The sequence below is a fragment of the Nerophis lumbriciformis genome, linkage group LG11, assembly GCF_033978685.3.
Source record: "Nerophis lumbriciformis linkage group LG11, RoL_Nlum_v2.1, whole genome shotgun sequence".
Lineage (NCBI taxonomy): Eukaryota > Metazoa > Chordata > Actinopteri > Syngnathiformes > Syngnathidae > Nerophis > Nerophis lumbriciformis.
In genome coordinates this window covers 12,422,392-12,443,965 of record NC_084558.2, presented here as the reverse complement: position 1 = coordinate 12,443,965, position 21,574 = coordinate 12,422,392, and the positions used below count along the sequence as shown (strand labels likewise).

Here is a 21,574-nt window from a genome sequence, read left to right as displayed (position 1 = left end):
AAGTTATGTAATATTTAGGGTTTGTTTATTTCTCAGTTAGTTAAGTAGTTATTTAGCAGCAAAACTCAAAAACAATTGGGCAAATTTTCATGAAACTTTTAGGAAAAGTCAGAAACGGAATAAGGAACAACTGATTTCTACTACGTTACCTTGTGTTTACGTTACCTTACGTGTACGTTACGAGCCTCAACTTCTCTGTGTGTGTACGCTCTTGTCCCAGCCTCCACCTGGAGAGACAAAGAGAGTGAATGACTGACAAGAGGGTTTATTCAGTTTACTTCACTCTGTTAGAAATAGCTCTAAATGCTATGGGCGGATTTTTATCAAATTTAAGGAATCGTCCCAAATGGGATAAGGAACAAGTCATTACGTTTTAGGGCTGAGCCAGATCATTTCTACTATGTTACCCTATGTTTACGTTGCAAGACTCAACTTCTCTGTGTGTGTATGCTATAGCGGCCCCACCTTCACCCACAAACATAGAGAGTGAATGTGTAACGGTACAGTGGAGAAGGAGACGGCACAGACACAGGGACGTCGCTTAGCTTGAAACATATTTATTATTACAAAGGAATGATGTGTGTAACTAATCCAAATATGTGTGGTGAGACTATGTGAAGCGGTTATATGTTGAGTGTTACCGGAAGGTGTTGGAGGTGCGTATTGAGACAGGTGCGGAAATCCAGAAAGGGCAAGGCAGGCTCGGAGGTCCGGGGACAGGCAAGTGGTCTAGGGCTGGAGTGAGGCGTCGTTGTCCGGGGGCAGACGAAAGGTCGAGATCCGGTAAGGCAGCAGGGAATCCAGAGGGGATCCGGGGAGATGAGACATACATCTCGAAACCAGGGAATGATGCGGAGCTGCTGGATGACGACAAGACACGATGAGCACAAAGAAGGGGAAACACAAAGAGCGAGGAAGGACATAGGCGAGGAAAGCTGGAGACGTGTGAGGCTGACTGTACAGGTACAAGTAGCTACGTTCTGGCACTGGAACGCAGGACGTGCTTGTTTAAGAAGGAAGTGGAGTCTTTATCAGCGTCAGGTGTGTCGATTGCAGAGTGAGTGCAGCTCACGCACGGCCGCGGCAGGAGAGGAACGCCCCTGGCTGTGTCCAGAGGTGCGCTCAGCAGAGCGCACACCAGAGTGTGTGGCGGCAGGAGTTTGAACCGTCACAGAATGACTGAGAAAAGGGTTCACTCCAATTCTTTCAATTCGCTATAGACAGCTCAAAAATGTCTAGACCGTATCACTGTCTGGATTCAGAAGAAAGCTCTTTCCTGCAAAGTGTACTTAATATTTCATGTACTTTATTGTTTTTTTGTCATTAACTGCCTGTTTGTAGATGCGTGACGGTAACACGACTTGAACAAACAAGCCGAAATGCGTTCTTAGAGACATAGAGAGTCATTCTGCGCTGCAGATGGGTTAGTTGCACACACATTTATCTTTACAGCCCTAGTTTATTGTAACTTATCAAAGTTACATTCAAGAACATCACACGACGGTTACAATTGCACACTTCAACATTTCCGAAATGTTAATCTAGTATGTATATTGCATCACAATTTGGTAAAAAAAAGTCACATAAGGATTTTATTTTTTTTGCAGGAAAGCTGCAAAAAATATGACCGTCATGCCTTTATAATTACTAAACCGCATTTTCCTATTTACCATTATTTGGGTTTTGCACAGACGATATGGAATGATGCCTGAAGAGACGAGCACAGCATTCTGGAATGACAGCCTTAGTGTTGCGTTCACTATTATTGCCTGCGTTTTGTGTTTGAATGACATTTTTATTGGTTTTGTCATCTGTTTGTAGTGATGCTCTTCTAGATATTATGTGTTTGACTGCTCTGCTGCCCTCTTTCTGCGCTCTGTTGCAGCACCTGGTTTTGCAGTTCCGGGTTAGGGTCACTATAGCACACCTGCAGTCAATTTGTGGTCTGGCCTACTTAAACTCTCCGGCCAGCCCAATCTCTGCCAGTTCATTGTTGATGCTTCACTCTCTTCCTAGGACGGTTTCCACTCGCTTGGTGTTAACCTGTCTGTGATCATCATTCCCCGTCTTGGCTCGATTCACACATATTTTCTAGTGGCTTTGTCTCGGTATAGCTGTGCAGTGTATTTCTCCACTTCTTCTAAGTGCGTTTTGTGTTCTCAACTCTTTTTGAGTGTGTCTTTTGTTATTTTTTCCACTTCTCGTGAGGGCTCTTTTTGTTATTAAACATGTATTTGGGGGGGAAATTGTGTCATCTCTCTTTAGGAGTCCTAATCTGGCATAGCTGATCTACACATACTGTATATTCAATTTTATAAAATTGCCTTTTCAAAACAAAATGAGGATGTTGTGTCTCAGTTTGAGTTTATACAATTTTTTTTTATGATTGCATGTTCTCCCCGTGACTGTGTGGGTTCCCTCTGGGTATTTCGGCTTCCTACCACCTCCAAAAACATGCACCTAGGGATGAGTTGATTGGCAACACTAAATTGGCCTTAGTGTGTGAATGTGAGTGTGAATGTTGTCTCTCTATCTATGTTGGCCCTGTGATGAGGTGGTGACTTGTCCAGGGTGTCCTCGCCTTCCGCCCGAATGCAGCTCCAGCAACCCCCGAATGTTAAATCCAAATCTTGAATCTGAATCTTAAATGTAAATGTGAGCCCTAAATGTTGAATCTTAAATCAAAATATTAAATCTAAATCTAATTGCGAGCGCTAAATTTCTCGCCAAGTGTAAAGATGAATATCCCTAGAATGTTAATATTCCACCAATCCGAGGCCTCTCAGCTGCAAAGCCGTGCCCAAATCTCTGCCTTTCAGTGCACGACACTCCTACATATTTGTTAAAATTACAAATACTTAATCACAAATTAATTCCAATAAAGTTGCATATTGTTAAAAATGTTAGCTCCAAACGTGTGAGTGTGCATGGTGTGTTGCATAAAGACAAGATGCTCAGACACCTGATCGCAAATGGGATAAAAGTGAGTTAAATGTGAGAAAAATTAGATAAATGTGAGAAATATATCTGCTAGAAAAGTAGGGGTGTCAGAAAAAAAAAAAAAATCGATTTTCAAATGAATCATGATTCTAATTTGTAACGGTTCTAAATCCATTTAAAAAAATCGATAAGAAAAAATAAAAAATAAAAAAATAAAATAAAATAAAATATATATATATATGTATATGTATATATATATATATATATATGTATATGTATATATATATATATATATATATATATATGTATATATATATATATATATATATATATATATATATATATATATATATATATATATATATATATATATATATATATATATATATATATATATATACACATCCATCCATCCATCCATACATCTTCTTCCGCTTATCCGAGGTCGGTATATACAAACCCCGTTTCCATATGAGTTGGGAAATTGTGTTGGATGTAAATATAAACGGAATACAATGATTTGCAAATCCTTTTCAACCGATATTCAATTGAATGCACTACAAAGACAAGATATTTGATGTTCAAACTCATAAAAATTTTTTTTTTTTTGCAAATAATAATTAACTTAGAATTTCATGGCTGCAACACGTGCCAAAGTAGTTGGGAAAGGGCATGTTCACCACTGTGTTACATGGCCTTTCCTTTTAACAACACTCAGTATACGTTTGGGAACTGAGGAGACACATTTTTTAAGCTTCTCAGGTGGAATTCTTTCCCATTCTTGCTTGTTCAACAGTCCTGGGGTCTCCGTTGTGGTATTTTAGGCTTCATAATGCGCCACACATTTTCAATGGGGGACAGGTCTGGACTACAGGCAGGCCAGTCTAGTACCCGCACTCTTTTACTATGAAGCCACGTTGATGTAACATGTGGCTTGGCATTGTCTTGCTAAAAAAAGCAGGGGCGTCTATGGTAACGTTGCTTGGATGGCAACATATGTTACTCCAAAACCTGTATGTACCTTTCAGCATTAATGGCGCCTTCACAGGTGTGTAAATTACCCATGTCTTGGGCACTAATCCACCCCCATACCATCACAGATGCTGGCTTTTCAACTTTGCGCCTGTAACAATCCGGATGGTTCTTTTCCTTTTTGGTCCCGAGGACACGACATCCACAGTTTCCAAAAACAATTTGAAATGTGGACTCGTCAGACCACAGAACACTTTTCCACTTTGTATCAGTCCATCTTAGATGAGCTCAGGCCCAGCGAAGCCGACGGCGTTTCTGGGTGTTGTTGATAAACGGTTTTCGCCTTGCATAGGATAGTTTTAACTTGCACTTACAGATGTAGCGACCAACTGTAGTTACTGACAGTGGGTTTCTGAAGTGTTCCTGAGCCCATGTGGTGATATCCTTTACACACTGATGTTGCTTGTTGATGCAGTACAGCCTGAGGGATCGAAGGTCACGAGCTTAGCTGCTTACGTGCAGTGATTTCTCCAGATTCTCTGAACCCTTTGATGATATTATGGACCGTAGATGGTAAAATCCCTAAATTCCTTGCAATAGCTGGTTGAGAAAGGTTTTTCTTAAACTGTTCAACAATTTGCTCACGCATTTGTTGACAAAGTGGTGACCCTCGCCCCATCCTTGTTTGTGAATGACTGAGCATTTCATGGAATCTACTTTTATACCCAATCATGGCACCCACCTGTTCTCAATTTGCCTGTTCACCTGTGGGATAATAAGTGTTTGATGAGCATTCCTCAACTTTATCAGTATTTATTGCCACCTTTCCCAACTTCTTTGTCACGTGTTGCTGGCATCAAATTCTAAAGTTAATGATTATTTGCAAAATAAAAAAAAAAGTTTAACAGTTTGAACATCAAATATGTTGTCTTTGTAGCATAGTCAACTGAATATGGGTTGAAAATGATTTGCAAATCATTGTATTCCGTTTATATTTACATCTAACACATTTTCCCAACTCATATGGAAACAGGGTTTGTACAAACGTATAATAGCTTTGTTACACAATTTGCAAAGGTAACTGTTTTTGATTATTATATTTTTCACAGATGGATGGATAAGATGACAAGAAGATATTTAAGTGTTTATTTTCGATAAGAAAAGAAAAATTATTAGTATGGTACACAAATAATAATAAAGTGTAGAAAATATGCAATTGCATGTGCAACATTTTTCTGTCAATGTTGAAAGAACAAACACATTTAGCCAGAACGTGCTTTTTTATTTCCAGTCTTTCGCAGGCCACATAAATGATGTGGTCGGCCACACAAAATGATTTGGCGGGCCAGGTAAATAACGAGGTGGGCAACTTTAAAAAGATGTGGCTGGCCATATAAATAACGTGGAGGACTACATAAAATGACATGGAGGGCCATATAAATTACGTGGTAGACAACATTAAATGATTAGGCGGACCATATGAAATGAAGTGGTGGGTCACAATAAAATGATGTGGCGATCCAAAATTAAGTGATGTGGCGGGCCACGTAAGAATGATGTGACAGGGCACATTAAATGAGGTGGACCTGTTGCATCAACCGGTGCACGTGCCTGCACTGGCAAATATGTCCAAAGTGTGGGCCGAGGCATGTTTTTTTTTGGGGACGCCTGCATATTGTAAAATAAATCAAAAATGCATTAAATTAATGAGATATATTTTCAGACAGTATTTGTTATCCATCCATCCATTTTCTACCGCTTGTCCCTTTCGGGGTCGCGGGGGGTGCTGGAGCCTATCTCAGCTGCACATGGGCGGAAGGCGGAGTACACCCTGGACAAGTCGCCACCTCATCGCAGGGCCAACACAGATAGACAGACAACATTCACACTCACATTCACGCACTTGGGCCAATTTAGTGTTGCCAATCAATTACCTATTTAAGACAAAGTTGGTGTTTTGTTCAGGGAGCTTAGCATACATTGTGTTGCATCTTAAATGCACACATTGGAGCAACGTTTGGAAACATTATTTGCGTGATTCTATTTTTGCAAAAAAATCTACTTTGGCAGCTAAACCAAACCGATTTATTAAATTAAATTAAAAAAACAATTGCGAGTGTGTCATCCATCCATCCATTTTCTACCGCTTGTCCCTTTCGGGGTCGCGGGGGGTATTGGAGCCTATCTCAGCTGCACATGGGCAGCAGGCGGGGTACACCCTGGACAAGTCGCCACCTCATCGCAGGGCCAACAAAGACAGACAGACAACATTCACACTCACATTCACACACACGGGCCAATTTAGTGTTGCCAATCAATTACCTATTTAAGACAAAGTTGGTGTTTTGTTCAGGGAGCTTAGCATACATTGTGTTGCATCTTAAATGCACACATTGGAGCAAAGTTTGGAAACATTATTTGTGTGATTCAATTTTTGCAAAAAAATCTATCCATCCATCCATTTTCTACCGCCTGTCCCTTTCGGGGTCCTGCTGGGGCCTATCTCAGCTGCACATGGGCGGAAGGCGGAGTACACCCTGGACAAGTCGCCACCTCATCGCAGGGCCAACACAGATAGACAGACAACATTCACACTCACATTCACACACTTGGGCCCATTTAGTGTTGCCAATCAATTACCTATTTAAGACAAAGTTGGTGTTTTGTTCAGGGAGCTTAGCATACATTGTGTTGCATCTTAAATGCACACATTGGAGCAAAGTTTGGACACATTATTTGCATGATTCTATTTTTGCAAAAAAATCTACTTTGGCAGCTAAACCAAACCGATTTATTAAATTAAATTAAAAAAACAATTGCGAGTGTGTCATCCATCCATCCATTTTCTACCGCTTGTCCCTTTCGGGGTCGCGGGGGGTATTGGAGCCTATCTCAGCTGCACATGGGCGGCAGGCGGGGTACACCCTGGACAAGTCGCCACCTCATCGCAGGGCCAACAAAGACAGACAGACAACATTCACACTCACATTCACACACACGGGCCAATTTAGTGTTGCCAATCAATTACCTATTTAAGACAAAGTTGGTGTTTTGTTCAGGGAGCTTAGCATACATTGTGTTGCATCTTAAATGCACACATTGGAGCAAAGTTTGGACACATTATTTGCATGATTCTATTTTTGCAAAAAAATCTACTTTGGCAGCTAAACCAAACCGATTTATTAAATTAAATTAAAAAAACAATTGCGAGTGTGTCATCCATCCATCCATTTTTTACCGCTTGTCCCTTTCGGGGTCGCGGGGGGTGCTGGAGCCTATCTCAGCTGCACATGGGCGGCAGGCGGGGTACACCCTGGACAAGTCGCCACCTCATCGCAGGGCCAACAAAGACAGACAGACAACATTCACACTCACATTCACACACACGGGCCAATTTAGTGTTGCCAATCAATTACCTATTTAAGTCAAAGTTGGTGTTTTGTTCAGGGAGCTTAGCATACATTGTGTTGCATCTTAAATGCACACATTGGAGCAAAGTTTGGAAACATTATTTGTATGATTCAATGTTTGCAAAAAAATCTATCCATCCATCCATTTCTACCGCCTGTCCCTTTCGGGGTCGCTGGGGGTGCTGGAGCCTATCTCAGCTGCACATGGGCGGAAGGCGGAGTACACCCTGGACAAGTCGCCACCTCATCGCAGGGCCAACACAGATAGACAGACAACATTCACACTCACATTCACACACTTGGGCCCATTTAGTGTTGCCAATCAATTACCTATTTAAGACAAAGTTGGTGTTTTGTTCAGGGAGCTTAGCATACATTGTGTTGCATCTTAAATGCACACATTGGAGCAAAGTTTAAAACATTATTTGCACGATTCTATTTTTGCAAAAAAACTACTTTGGCAGCTAAACCAAACCGATTTATTAAATTAAATTAAAAAAACAATTGCGAGTGTGTCATCCATCCATCCATTTTTTACCGCTTGTCCCTTTCGGGGTCGCGGGGGGTGCTGGAGCCTATCTCAGCTGCACATGGGCGGCAGGCGGGGTACACCCTGGACAAGTCGCCACCTCATCGCAGGGCCAACAAAGACAGACAGACAACATTCACACTCACATTCACACACACGGGCCAATTTAGTGTTGCCAATCAATTACCTATTTAAGTCAAAGTTGGTGTTTTGTTCAGGGAGCTTAGCATACATTGTGTTGCATCTTAAATGCACACATTGGAGCAAAGTTTGGAAACATTATTTGTATGATTCAATGTTTGCAAAAAAATCTATCCATCCATCCATTTCTACCGCCTGTCCCTTTCGGGGTCGCTGGGGGTGCTGGAGCCTATCTCAGCTGCACATGGGCGGAAGGCGGAGTACACCCCGGACAAGTCGCTACCTCATCACAGGGCCAACACAGATAGACAGACAACATTCACACTCACTTTCACACCCTGGGGCCAATTTAGTGTTGCCAATCAATTACCTATTTAAGACAAAGTTGGTGTTTTGTTCAGGGAGCTTAGCATACATTGTGTTGCATCTTAAATGCACACATTGGAGCAAAGTTTAAAACATTATTTGCATGATTCTATTTTTGCAAAAAAACTACTTTGGCAGCTAAACCAAACCGATTTATTAAAGTAAATAAAAAAAACAATTGCGAGTTTGTCAGTTTTGTTGGTAATTGTTGTTATTTGGAGGGGTTGAAATCAGCATGGGCTCAACCACCAGCAGCGCCATCACTTGGCAGGCGAACGAGCCGCTTGTACCCGACCCACTCCGCTGGAAAGGAGGCTAGAAATGACGGATGCGGCCATGGAAGAGACACACGGGGACGGTGTATTGACATCCCAGGAAGCCGTGCAAGTTTAGCGTGGAAGCAACTACCTCTCCACTTCCACCGACTCTTTCCTCCTCCTTCTCCGGCAGGCAGAAATTTATAAAGAAGAAAAAATCCGCCGAGGGAGGGAGGAGGAGGGGGGTTGATTATACGCCGAAGCTGAAATCGAGAGGCGAACCCAGGGAAAGAGTCATTCGTACACGGGACTTTCCCCCTCTTAATCCCCCTAAAGGAGGGGGAAAAGTCGCAATATTGGATACGAAACGGAATGAGCTTCTAACGGCGTGAAAACGCCCTCAATTGTGAATACTTTATATATTTTTATTCCGAGAAAAATATGGCCGAGAACGTTCTGGACTCTGGCCCGCCTTCAGCCAAGAGGCCTAAGCTCTCCTCTCCGGCACTTTCCGCCTCTGCCAGCGACGGAAATGGTACGTTTGGGATGGAATATATCAAACATACACTTGTTTGTAAAGTTTCGCTCCTTTTCCCACCCGTTTGCTGTGTGTGGAAGAGGGGAAAGACGCGGGATTTGCTGTTGTGTTTTTGTCGTAGCATGCTAAGGTTAGCCTGCTAGTAGTAGAGTGTGTGTCGGACGTGAGGAGGGAGTCCTCCCAGCTAGCTCGCCTGCTAGCCGCTGGTAGCAGCTCGCGAGCAAGCTGATCGAAGACTGACTCAATTGCTCTTTTAAAACAGGGCTCGATAACTAAAGTCAGTACGTGCCCTCGTTGGGATAAAGTTTTCATATTCTGAAGCTTCATCAAACTGTCAGCCCGGCCTTCTCTTGAGGGAGCTAACATTTGAAATCTCTTTTCCCCCCTTCATCACAAACCCAGCTGTCCCCTGGCTGTAGGCAACCGCTAATAGTGATAACGAAAGCAGAGCTGGTCGACGATTTAATTGGCCTTTTTTTACAGAGCTAACCGCGAGCCCTGGTGGGTAAACTTTGCCTGTCATGTCTTGTGTTATTGTGGGTAAAGACTGCTGGCCTGATCGTTAAACAAGGTAGCATGGAGTATGGACAGCGCCATGTCCAAACATCAAGTTAGCCAGGAGACACTCCTCCATTCTAAGCCTATTTCTTTTTTACGTGTCATAGCTGTAACTCTAATCTTCTACAGCTAAATCGTTCAGCCAGTACACGCATTTATTATACTTTTGTATGGTACATTTAAAGATGAAGGTACTTTACTTTTCCTCTCATGTTAGGACTGGCTCAGACTGGTTATGGTTTGTTTATTTCGAACATGTGTAGAGATTCAATGTGGTACATCATATAATCTACATATTCTCATTTCTCTTTACAACATGTTCGAAAAGGAGTAGAAAGAAGCAAAGCTTATTTATTTTTCAATTTATAGCAATTACCGGTACTAACACATTTGTTCACTTCCTGTTCTAATTTTGTAACACGGTTTACAATACTGATGTCTAAATACAACAGTTCTCTTAATAGTTAAGTCAGTTATGATTCACCTAATGAAATTAATAGTATTTTATTTTTAACAAAGTTCAAAATGTATATCCAAATTATTCTTCCTTGTACTTTGAAAACACTTATAGATTGAACAACCTTTTAAACTTGTATTTAATGCCACATAAAGATATGCTAAAAGTTATACGTGTTGTATGTGCATACAGGTCATTTTGGTAGTACAGATATTTGTACTGGCACCATCAAAATGACTGCATTATCAAATGAGTTTGTCAAGTTAGTTTGTAGAAAGGAGCTCTCATCAAGCCTACAGTGTGTCAACAAAGTAAACATCATGTGTGATTTTGAATTGAGTTCTTTCCAAAAGCCAGAAGAACGCACATGTAAATATAAGTAATTGTAAAGGAGTGGTAATCTTACTAGAAAGCATTCACAGGTTTTATAAATGTTCGAATGGGATAGCTCATATTTAAGAATAAAACAATGCCACTTTTGGTCACAATGGCCAATCGTGAATGTTGACATATTAATAGTTTTTCTTGCTGTTTATCTTACTATACAAACTTAATTATGCTCCTTCTAGCTGTAAAAATATTTCGGTGATCATGCCAGTTTATGTCCCAAATGGTAACATGTTGAACTAATTGCAGAAGTTGTATTTTAACTGTGCAAGCAGACATTTTTGGGTGTGTATTTGCACAATATGTATAACCTTACCCTTACCTGCAATGTTTTGCACTGCTTTGCAGCATGCTGTTGCATTTTTACATCAATACAATGAAGTACAATTAACGTTTACATCCTCCATTTCAGATTTTGGCTCACTGTTTGACTTGGAGCATGACCTGCCAGATGAGCTCATCAGCACTAATGAACCAGGCCTTGTCAATGGGGGAGATCTCAACCAGTTACACACCACGCTAGGGGGAGGCCCTGGGGTTCTGGGTCCTGGTGGAGGTCCAGGAGGAATGGGATTCGGTCTTGGTCCAGGAGGAGGGACTGGAGGTATCAGTGGAGGCCAGGATGCAGTGGCCAAGCATAAACAGCTGTCGGAGCTCCTGCGCTCAGGTGCGCCAACGTCCAACCCACAGGGGCTCCAAGGGGCCCTGGGGAGCCCAGGAGGGCCCACTGCTATTGGGCAACACATGACAAATATGAAGGCATGCCCTGGCCAGTTACCTCAGCAGATAATGGGGCAGCAGCACCTCTCTCCTCAGCAGCAGGCAAGCATGATGCAGCAGAATGCCGTAGCTGGAATGATGGGTGGTATAAACAGGGCCCTGATGGCGGCGCAGCAGAAAGGAAATAACGGACAGTCGCAACCAGGCATGATGGGGAACCAGGTGATGAATGGTACTCCAAGGATGGGCTTCGGGAATCAAGGGATGGGGGGCAACAGCAACCTGTTGGCTGAAACGTTACAGCAGCAGGCAGGTGCAGGCCAGGGAGGCATCAGAGGCCAACAACCAGGAGTGCTGAACAAGGTAAGGACTCTTTCAAAGTATGCAGGAAATGCATAAATAGTAATATTTATTGTAGCATGCATAAACGTTAATTGTTTGTAAACTTGATTGACATTTTTGCTTAAGTGTCTCTAATACATAACTGTAGATAATGTATTTAGTGTGCATGCCCAGTGTTATAGTTTGTGGAAATGAAAAGGTGAAAGAAAAGGTATTGCTCCGGGTCCTGAAATATTCTTAGCTAAATTCCTGTAGACTATTAGAAGTCATTTACGGTAATTCCAATTAGGCTATGTTATTGCTTCACAGACAGTAGCCAACTATGCCGACATAAAAGGTAGTAAGTAACTCGACCAAAAAGCTAAGTAGATATCGTTGTCTCATCTCGGTACAAAATTTATATTTTCTATCAGTTTATAGGGTTGTCATGATACCAGAATTTCAGTAGTCTATACCGATATCTACGAATTTCAATGATTCTCGATACTTGTTTGATGCCACATTAAAAAAATAACTGAACCCCTGTACTTTTAAATTCACTACTTTATTGAAAACTGTTTAACATTTTAAGTATTTAAGATCACTTAGCTTTAAGGTCTTTTTTTGCACAAAATTAAAATTGCAATAGCAGCTGGAAAGAGGTAATATGCATCAATACTTCCAAAAAAGAATAGGAGGGTCCAACAGCCTCCCAGGTTATAGAAACAATCATTCAAATTCAAGTTTACTTATTTAGCCCTTAATCACAAGTGTCTCAAAGGGCTGCACAAACCACAACAACATCTTCGTCTTTGGTCTCACTTGGGCAAGAAAAAATACCCAATGGGAACAACGTGAAATCCTACAAGGGACCGCAGATGTTGGTAACCCCCCCAAGCCCCTCGGTGACCGGTGCAATGCATGCCGCGTGGATGCGGTTAATAACGTCAGAGTCCAGTCTATACTGAGGCCAGCAGGGGATCCTCTTATATGTAGACAAGACAACAATATTGTGCTTATAAATATTGTCATGAACAATAGTCAATAATTTTACATTCTAAAAAGAACAGCAATGGCGTAGACCTTTCAGGTACCGTATTTTCCGCACTATGAGGCGCACCTAAAAACCACAAATTTTCTCAAAAGCTGACAGTGCGCCTTATAACCCGGTGCGCTTTATATATGGATAAATATTAAGATTCATTTTCATAAAGTTTCGGTCTCGCAACTTCGGTAAACAGCCGCCATCTTTTTTCCCCGTAGAAGAAGCGCGCGGTGCACGCTGGGATATGTGACGTTTCATTTCCATTTGTGTGTTTATGTAAAGACCCCAAAATGGCTCCTATTAAGTGTGTTGTCTGTCTAATTATAAATAATGCAGACGAGGCGTGTTAACTGAGTTCTCAACGTTTACTCACAGCGTGCTCATAACCACATTCTAACTCCCAGCATACAACAACGCTTCTCAGGGCTACCGCGCATGCTCGTCACTATCGTTGCATGCTGGGTAGTGTAGTTGTTATATTTGCTAGCTCATAACATCACATTAAGAGACACGCTTACGCGCTTAATTCAATACTCGCCGTCATTCTGGGTGGATTGACAAAAGACCTCCAGCCGCTAGATATTGGTGTCAACAGGGCATTCGAAGCTAGACTGCTAACTGCGTGGGAACAGTGGATGACAGAAGGCGAACACACGTGACGTTCACCAAGACAGGGAGGCAGGGAGACAGCGCCAGACGACATTTTGGATCCCACATTCGCCCAACTTTTCAATTCGGACAACGAAGGAGAATAATTCGAGGGATTTATGAATGAAGAATAACTTCAGAAAGTGAGCGTTATGTTTATTTTGTGTGTTGTGACATTAACGTTCGAGCAACATTATGTTGCTATTGCTCTGCACTATTTTGAATTTTACTATGTTTGTGATTGCACATTTGCGTACATTTTGGGAGTGAACAGAGTTGTTAGAACGCTGGTTTTTAATATATTATTAAAGTTTGACTGACCTATCTGACTGTTTTTTTTGACATTCCTTTAGCGCAGTTAGATGCGGCTTACAACACCGGGCGGCTTATAGGTGGACAAAGTTTTGAAATATGCCGTTCATTGAAGGCGCGGCTTTTAACCCAGGGCGCCTTATGGTGCGGAAAATACGGTATATAAAACAAACAATATAAAACAAATAATAATGTCTATAGTGCATATTTTTAGCACTTACAGTAATGAACTGAAAATGGTTGGGTTGCACACCGTGGTAATGCATACTCCCTTGGCTTGTGGTGGCGGATCTCCTCTCTAACTTGCGCGGAAAATACTTTCCTTCTCGCTTGTATTTGATTACCAATTAAATGACGCATGATACACCTCTCTTTCACTTTTAATATGTACCTCTACTCGCTAATTATAACGACAAAGTGAATTAAGTTCTGAGTACATCACATATAATTTCTGCTATGTCTTATTCTCTGGCAAACCAGGCACATATGAGGTGTGTTGTGATGTATGTTATGCTACAATGCCATCGTTCCATTATAATTTGTTTATGACCGACGGCATAGCCGCATTCGTGACAGGCTTCCACAAATAAGTAAATATATGGGAAACTCTGGCTCATTTTACTGAGACCACGAGCGTTCTTCTTTGTCGTTGACTCTGCACATGTGCAAAGAATTGACGCGGCTCGTCGAGGAAAATGTGTTGTACGGTGTTCGGTACTGACGATACTGAAAAATGCAGCCATCAATTTTTTTTGTGACTTGGAAACGGAAGGATCCATACTTTTGACAATCCTATTAATTACTATTACAGATTAACTATTTGCTAATTAGTAACTATTAACTTGATAGTGTCTGTCTATTAATTTAGTAATTAACTAATTAATAATTACTATTAATTTAGTGGTACTGAAATGGGGCAAAAATAGTTGCGGTCTAGTCAGCTGTTTTGAAGTTATTAGCTTGAAGTTAGTTTGTTAACCTTCACAGACGACGATGAACATCTAGCTAATATGTTCAGTCTCAAAAGGCTCAAAGGTTTACCAAAACGTCTCAATAAATGTAGGCTCAGCTATCTGCAACAAGTGGTTGATGGTGGTGTTCTTGCAAGTAACGCTTTTCTACTCATTTAATACGCATCTTTTGTATGTACAAAACCAGTGAAGTTGGCATGTTGTGTAAATTGTAAATAAAAACGGAGTACAATGATTTACAAATCCTTTTCAACTTATATCCAATTGAACACACTGAAAAGACAAGATACTAAACATTGTTTTTTTTTGCAAATATTAGCTCATTTGGAATTTGATGCCTGCAACATGTTTCAAAAATGCTGGCGGAAGTGGCAAAAAAGACTAAGAAAGTTGAGAAATGCTCATCAAACACTTATTTGGAACATCACACAGGTGAACAGGCTAATTGGGAACAGGTGGATGCCATGATTGGGTATAAAAGCAGCTTCCATGAAATGCTCAGTCATTCACAAACAAGGATGGGGTGAGGGTCACCACTTTGTGAACAAATGTGTGAGCAAATTATCGAACAGTTTAAGAACAACATTTCTCAACAAGCTATTGCAAGGAATTTAGGGATTACACCATCTGCGGTCCGTAATATCATCAAAAAGTTCAGAAAATCTGTAGAAATCACAGCAAGGCCGAAAACCAACTTTGAATGCCCCTGACCTTCGATCCCTGAGGTGGTACTGCATCAAAAACTGACATCAGTGTGTAAAGGGTATCACCACATGGGCTCAGAAACACTTCAGAAAACCACTGTCAGTAACTACAGTTTGTGGCTCCATCTGTAAGTGCAAGTTAAAGGCCTACTGAAATGCGATTTTCTTATTCAAACAGGGATAGCAGGTCCATTCTATGTGTCATACTTGATCATTTCGCGATATTGCCATATTTTCGCTGAAAGGATTTAGTAGAGAACATCGACGATAAAGTTTGCAGCTTTTGGTCGCTAATAAAAAAAGCCTTGCCTCTACCGGAAGTAGCAGACGAGTAGCGTGACATCACAGGTTGTGGAGCTCCTCACATCTGCACATTGTTTACAATCATGGCCACCAGCAGCGAGAGCGATTTGGACCGATAAAGCGACGATTTCCCCATTAATTCGAGCGAGGATGAAAGATTCGTGGATGAGGAAAGTGAGAGTGAAGGACTAGAGGGCAGTGGGAGCGATTCAAATAGGGAAGATGCTGTGAGAGGCGGGTGGGACCTGATATTCAGCTGGGAATGACTAAAACAGTAAATAAACACAAGACATATATATACTCTATTAGCCACAACACAACCAGGCTTATATTTAATATGCCACAAATGAATCTCGCATAACAAACACCTCCCCCCTCCCGTCCATTTAACCCGCCAATACAACTCAAACACCTGCACAACACACTCAATCCCACAGCCCAAAATACCGTTCACCTCCCCAAAGTTCATACAGCACATATATTTCCCCAAAGTTACGTACGTGACATGCACATAGCGGCACGCACGTACGGGCAAGCGATCAAATGTTTGGAAGCCGCAGCTGCATGCGTACTCACTGTACCTTGTCTGAGCATCCAACTCAGAGTCCTCCTGGTAAGAGTCTCTGTTGTCCCAGTTCTCCACAGGCCAATGGTAAAACTTGACTGTCATCTTCCGGGAATGTAAACAATGAAACACCGGCTGTGTTTGTGTTGCTGCAGTCGGCCGCAATACACCGCTTCCCACCTACAGCTTTCTTCTTTGCTGTCTCCATTGTTCATTGAACAAATTGCAAAAGATTCACCAACACAGATGTCCAGAATACTGTGGAATTTTGCGATGAAAACAGACGACTTAATAGCTGGCCACCATGCTGTCCCAAAATGTCCTCCACAATCCGTGACGTCACAATTTAAAATTGCACTTTAGTAAGCTAACCCGGCCGTATTGGCATGTGTTGCAATGTTAAGATTTCATCATTGATATATAAACTATCAGACTGCGTGGTCGGTAGTAGTGGGTTTCAGTAGGCCTTTAAAACTCTACTATGCTAAGCGAAAGCCATTTATCAACAACACCCAGAAACGCTGCCGGCTTCGCTGGACCTGAGCTCATCTGAGATGGACTGATGCAAAGTGGAAAAGTGTTCTGTGGTCTGACAAGTCCACATTTCAAATTGTTTTTGGAAACTGTGGACGTTGTGTCCTCCAGACCAAAGAGGAAAAGTACCCTTCGGACTGTTACAGGCGCAAAGTTCAAAAGCCAGCATCTGTGATGGTATGGGGATGTATTAGTGCCCAAGGCATGGGTAACTTACACATCTGTGAAGGCACCATTAATGCTAAAAGGTACATACAGGTTTTGGAGCAACATATGTTGCCATCCAAGCTATGTCTTTTTCATGACGCCCATGCTGATATCAGCAAGACAATGCCAAGCCACATGCTGCACGTGTCACAACAGCGTGGCTTCGTAGTTTAAAGAGTGCGGATACTAGACTGGCCTGCCTGTAGTCCAGACCTGTCTCCCATTGAAAATGTGTGGCGCATTATGAAGTGTAAAATACAACAACGGAGACCCCGGACTGTTGAACAACTTAAGCTGTACATCAATCAAGAATGGTAAAGAATTCCACCTGAAAAGCTTCAAAAATTGGTCTCCTCAGTTCTCAAACGTTTACTGAGTGTTGTTAAAAGGAAAGGCCATGTAACACAGTGGTAAAAATGCCCCTGTGCCAACTTTTTTGCAATGTGTTGCTGCCATTAAATTCTAAGTTAATGATTATTTGCAAAAATAATTAAGTTTCTCAGTTTGAACATTAAATATCTTGTCTTTGCAGTGTATTCAGTTGAATATAAGTTGAAAAGGATTTGCAAATCATTGTATTCTGTTTTTATTTACGATTTACAGAATGTGCCAACTTCACTGGTTTTGGGTTTTGTATAATTAACCAGCAATCACTATTGTAAGGATAATTTAACATGGCCTCAATGATCAATTTCTGTATGATTTCAGAGCAAATGTGTTTAAGGGGCTATTTCCAACTTGCTAAAAGTTGATTTTTTTAAACCAAAAAAATATATAACAAAAACACCAGCGGCTATATTATGTTGCCAATTACTGGTTTAAATTTTCTAAATATACAGTATATAATGACTTGTGAGCCATGTAGGAGTCGTGTTAAATTACGATAATTTTTATGTTGCTTTCCTTAAAATCTGACTGTCTAATTAAGAGGAACATTTTTATTCATTTTTGAACTGTACTTTTTTGTGTGCATAAAATGGCCCCAAATGGTGTAGTTTACGAAGTGAGGCCTCATCTTCCTTATTGAATTTTTTTCAAAAGTTACTCATTAAACAGTTCCATTTTAGCTGCCCGGTGGGATACATTGTCATTGTCCAGAAACATTTATTTGTAGTTGTATCAATGGTTGCAGACAATTTTACTCTTTAACCTGGCAAGGGAGTTCACTCTTGTACATGGTAGACTTAACCAAGATAAGCCACACTGCGGTCTGCCATATTGTGAAGAAAAACTTTAATTACTTGTTTTTACTTGGTTTACTTGAATCTGCAACAATGCACAGGTGCCATATGAGCACCTAACGCTTTTCTATATACAGTGTTAGGGTTTTGTATTGGGAAGGACTTCACAACATGATGTGTATCACAATACTGTGTGTGTATGTGTGTGTGTATATATATATATATATATATATATATATATATATATATATATATATATGTGTGTATGTGTGTGTGTGTGTATATATTATGTGTGTGTGTATATATTATGTGTGTGTGTATATATATATATATATATATATATATATATATATATATATATATATACAGTGGGGCAAAAAAGTATTTAGTCAGCCACCAATTGTGCAAGTTTTCCCACTTAAAATGATGACAGAGGTCTGTCATTTTCATCATAGGTACACTTCAACTGTGAGAGACAGAATGTGAAAAAAAAATCCAGGAATTCACATTGTAGGATTTTTAAAGAATTTATTTGTAAATTATGGTGGAAAATAAGTATTTGGTCAATAACAAAAATTCTACTCAATACTTTGTAATATAACCTTTGTTGGCAATAACAGAGGTCAAACAATTACCATAGGTCTTTACCAGGTTTGCACACACAGTAGCTGGTATTTTGGCCCATTCCTCCATGCAGATCTTCTCGAGAGCAGTGATGTTTTGGGGCTGTCGCCGGGCAACACGGACTTTCAACTCCCTCCACAGATTCTCTATGGGGTTGAGGTCTGGAGACTGGCTAGGCCACTCCAGGACTTTCAAATGCTTCATACGGAGCCACTCCTTCGTTGCCCGGGCGGTGTGTTTGGGATCATTGTCATGCTGGAAGACCCAGCCACATTTCATCTTCAAAGCTCTCTCTGATGGAAGGAGGTTTTGGCTCAAAATCTCACGATACATGGCCCCGTTCATTCTTTCCTTAACACGGATCAGTCGGCCTGTTCCCTTAGCAGAAAAACAGCCCCAAAACATGATGTTTCCACCTCCATACTTCACAGTAGGTATGGTGTTCTTGGGATGCAACTCAGTATTCTTCTTCCTCCAAACACGACGAGTTGAGTTTATACCAAAAAGTTCTATTTTGGTTTCATCTGACCACATGACATTCTCCCAATCCTCTGCTGTATCATCCATGTGCTCTCTGGCAAACTTCAGACGGGCCTGGACATGCACTGGCTTAAGCAGGGGGACACGTCTGGCACTGCAGGATTTGATTCCCTGTCGGCGTAGTGTGTTACTGATGGTAACTTTTGTTACTTTGGTCCCAGCTCTCTGCAGGTCATTCACCAGGTCCCCCCGTGTGGTTCTGGGATTTTTGCTCACCGTTCTCATGATCATTTTGACCCCACGGGATGAGATTTTGCGTGGAGCCCCAGATTGAGGGAGATTATCAGTGGTCTTGTATGTCTTGCATTTTCTGATAATTGCTCCCACAGTTGATTTTCTCACACCAAGCTGCTTGCCTATTGTAGATTCAGTCTTCACAGTCTGGTGCAGGTCTACAATTATTTTCCTGGTGTCCTTCGACAGCTCTTTGGTCTTGGCCATAGTGGAGTTTGGAGTCTGACTGTTTGAGGCTGTGGACAGGTGTCTTTTATACAGATAACGAGTTCAAACAGGTTTATTAATTAATACAGGTAACGAGTGGAGGACAGAAGAGCTTCTTAAAGAAGAAGTTACAGGTCTGTGAGAGCCAGAGATCTTCCTTGTTTGAAGTGACCAAATACTTATTTTCCACCATAATTTACAAATAAATTATTTAAAATTCCTACAATGTGAATTCCTGGATTTTTTTTTCACATTCTGTCTCTCACAGTTGAAGTGTACCTATGATGAAAATGACAGACCTCTGTCATCATTTTAAGTGGGAGAACTTGCACAATCGTGGCTGACTAAATACTTTTTTGCCCCACTGTATATATATATATATATATATATATATATATATATATATATATATATATATATATATATATATATATATATATATATTATATGTGTGTGTATATTAGGGATGTCCCGATCCGATATTTGGATCGGATCGGCTGCCGATATTTGCCAAAAATTGCGTATCGGCAAGGCATGGGAAAATGCCGATCCAGATCCAGTTTAAAAAAAACAACTCCGGTCCGTGTTTTCCAAAGCACCGATTTAAATAATACATTCCACTTTTCTGCTGCTTCCTAATTTCCGTTCCGCATTTTCCAGCACACCTTCAACACATCCACAGGTCTGTGGATTCTCACGCAGTTGCTTTTAGCTGCTGGCATTACGACAGGCTCTTCTCACTCTTTCCTGTGTCTCCCTCTCACAGACAGCAAGCACACCTTCTTACACACGTCACATACTGTCACGACACACGTCACATACTGTCACGTCATACGTCACATACGTATACGTCCTCTCCCAGCAGAGAGGTAGCAGCACGGCTAACGTTAGCTGTGATGCTAGCGCAGCCGTGTGACCAACGCTCTCTCTAAGGTGTGCGCTTGTGCAATTGCAAACTGCTCAAGCGTCCACTGGGCATAGCAATTATATGCCACGCACAAAATCAAATAAAAAAATAAGCCCATAACAATTTTCGACACACGGACACGACAGAGAAAACAGTTTTCGTCATCATTGTTCAAATATTGTAACGTCTGTCGAGACGCTTATCTCCATTCGGTGCCACACGCCCACACCATCAAAATGCCAAAGCAAATATTTCCAGATCAACACCGTATGAAAAAATTAGTGATTTTTTTAGTTGTGATTTCCCTCTCTGCATGAAAGTTTAAAAGTAGCATATATTAATGCAGTATGAAGAAGAATGTTTTAATGTAGATATGCAAGCCTTGAAAGAACATTTTGAAAATCAAGACTACATTTCCTGCAAATGGGTGCATTTCTACCCTATATTTTAACTTTAGATTTATTCTCATATCAAACTCTTTTGGCTGTCTTTTTGACACTTACATCCGACGCCCCCCTCCCCACCCTGGATTATAAATAATGTAAATAATTCAATGTGATTATCTTGTGTGATGACTGTATTATGATGATAGTATATATCTGATAGTATATATCTGTATCATGAATCAATTTAAGTGGACCCCAACTTAAACAAGTTGAAAAACTTATTCGGGTGTTACCATTTAGTGGTCAATTGTACGGAATATGTACTTCACTGTGCAACCTACTAATAAAAGTCTCAAACAATCAATCAAAACACAGAATCATCATACTGCTGTGATTATATGCATCAAGTGTTCATTCAAGGCTAAGGCAAAATATCGAGATATATATCGTGTATCGCAATATGGCTTTAAAATATCGCAATATTAAAAAAAGGCCATATCGCCCAGCCCTAGTTTCAATGATGCCATTTCTGTTTGTCATGTATACTTTTGTCTATTTTGTGTTTATCATTGAATAAACAGGTCAGTTTCTTGTTACCAACCATTGTGTA

General features: G+C 40.9%; 1 protein-coding gene across 5 annotated transcripts in view; it reads left to right on the top strand.

The window, feature by feature from the left end:
• Nucleotides 1–21,574, top strand: part of ep300a (E1A binding protein p300 a) — a 105,793-nt gene that overhangs the window by 18,900 nt on the left and 65,319 nt on the right. For 4 of the 5 annotated variants that reach the window (XM_061967359.1, XM_061967356.1, XM_061967357.1 and 1 more), the window contains exons 1-2: nt 8,655–9,150; nt 10,968–11,638. In XM_061967359.1, coding sequence (XP_061823343.1) covers nt 9,057–9,150; nt 10,968–11,638 — 765 coding nt within the window. In that variant the 5' untranslated portion in view covers nt 8,655–9,056. Of the gene's footprint in view, nt 1–8,654; nt 9,151–10,967; nt 11,639–21,574 lie in introns of those variants that run through there. The other variant, XM_061967358.2, reaches the window with a different exon arrangement.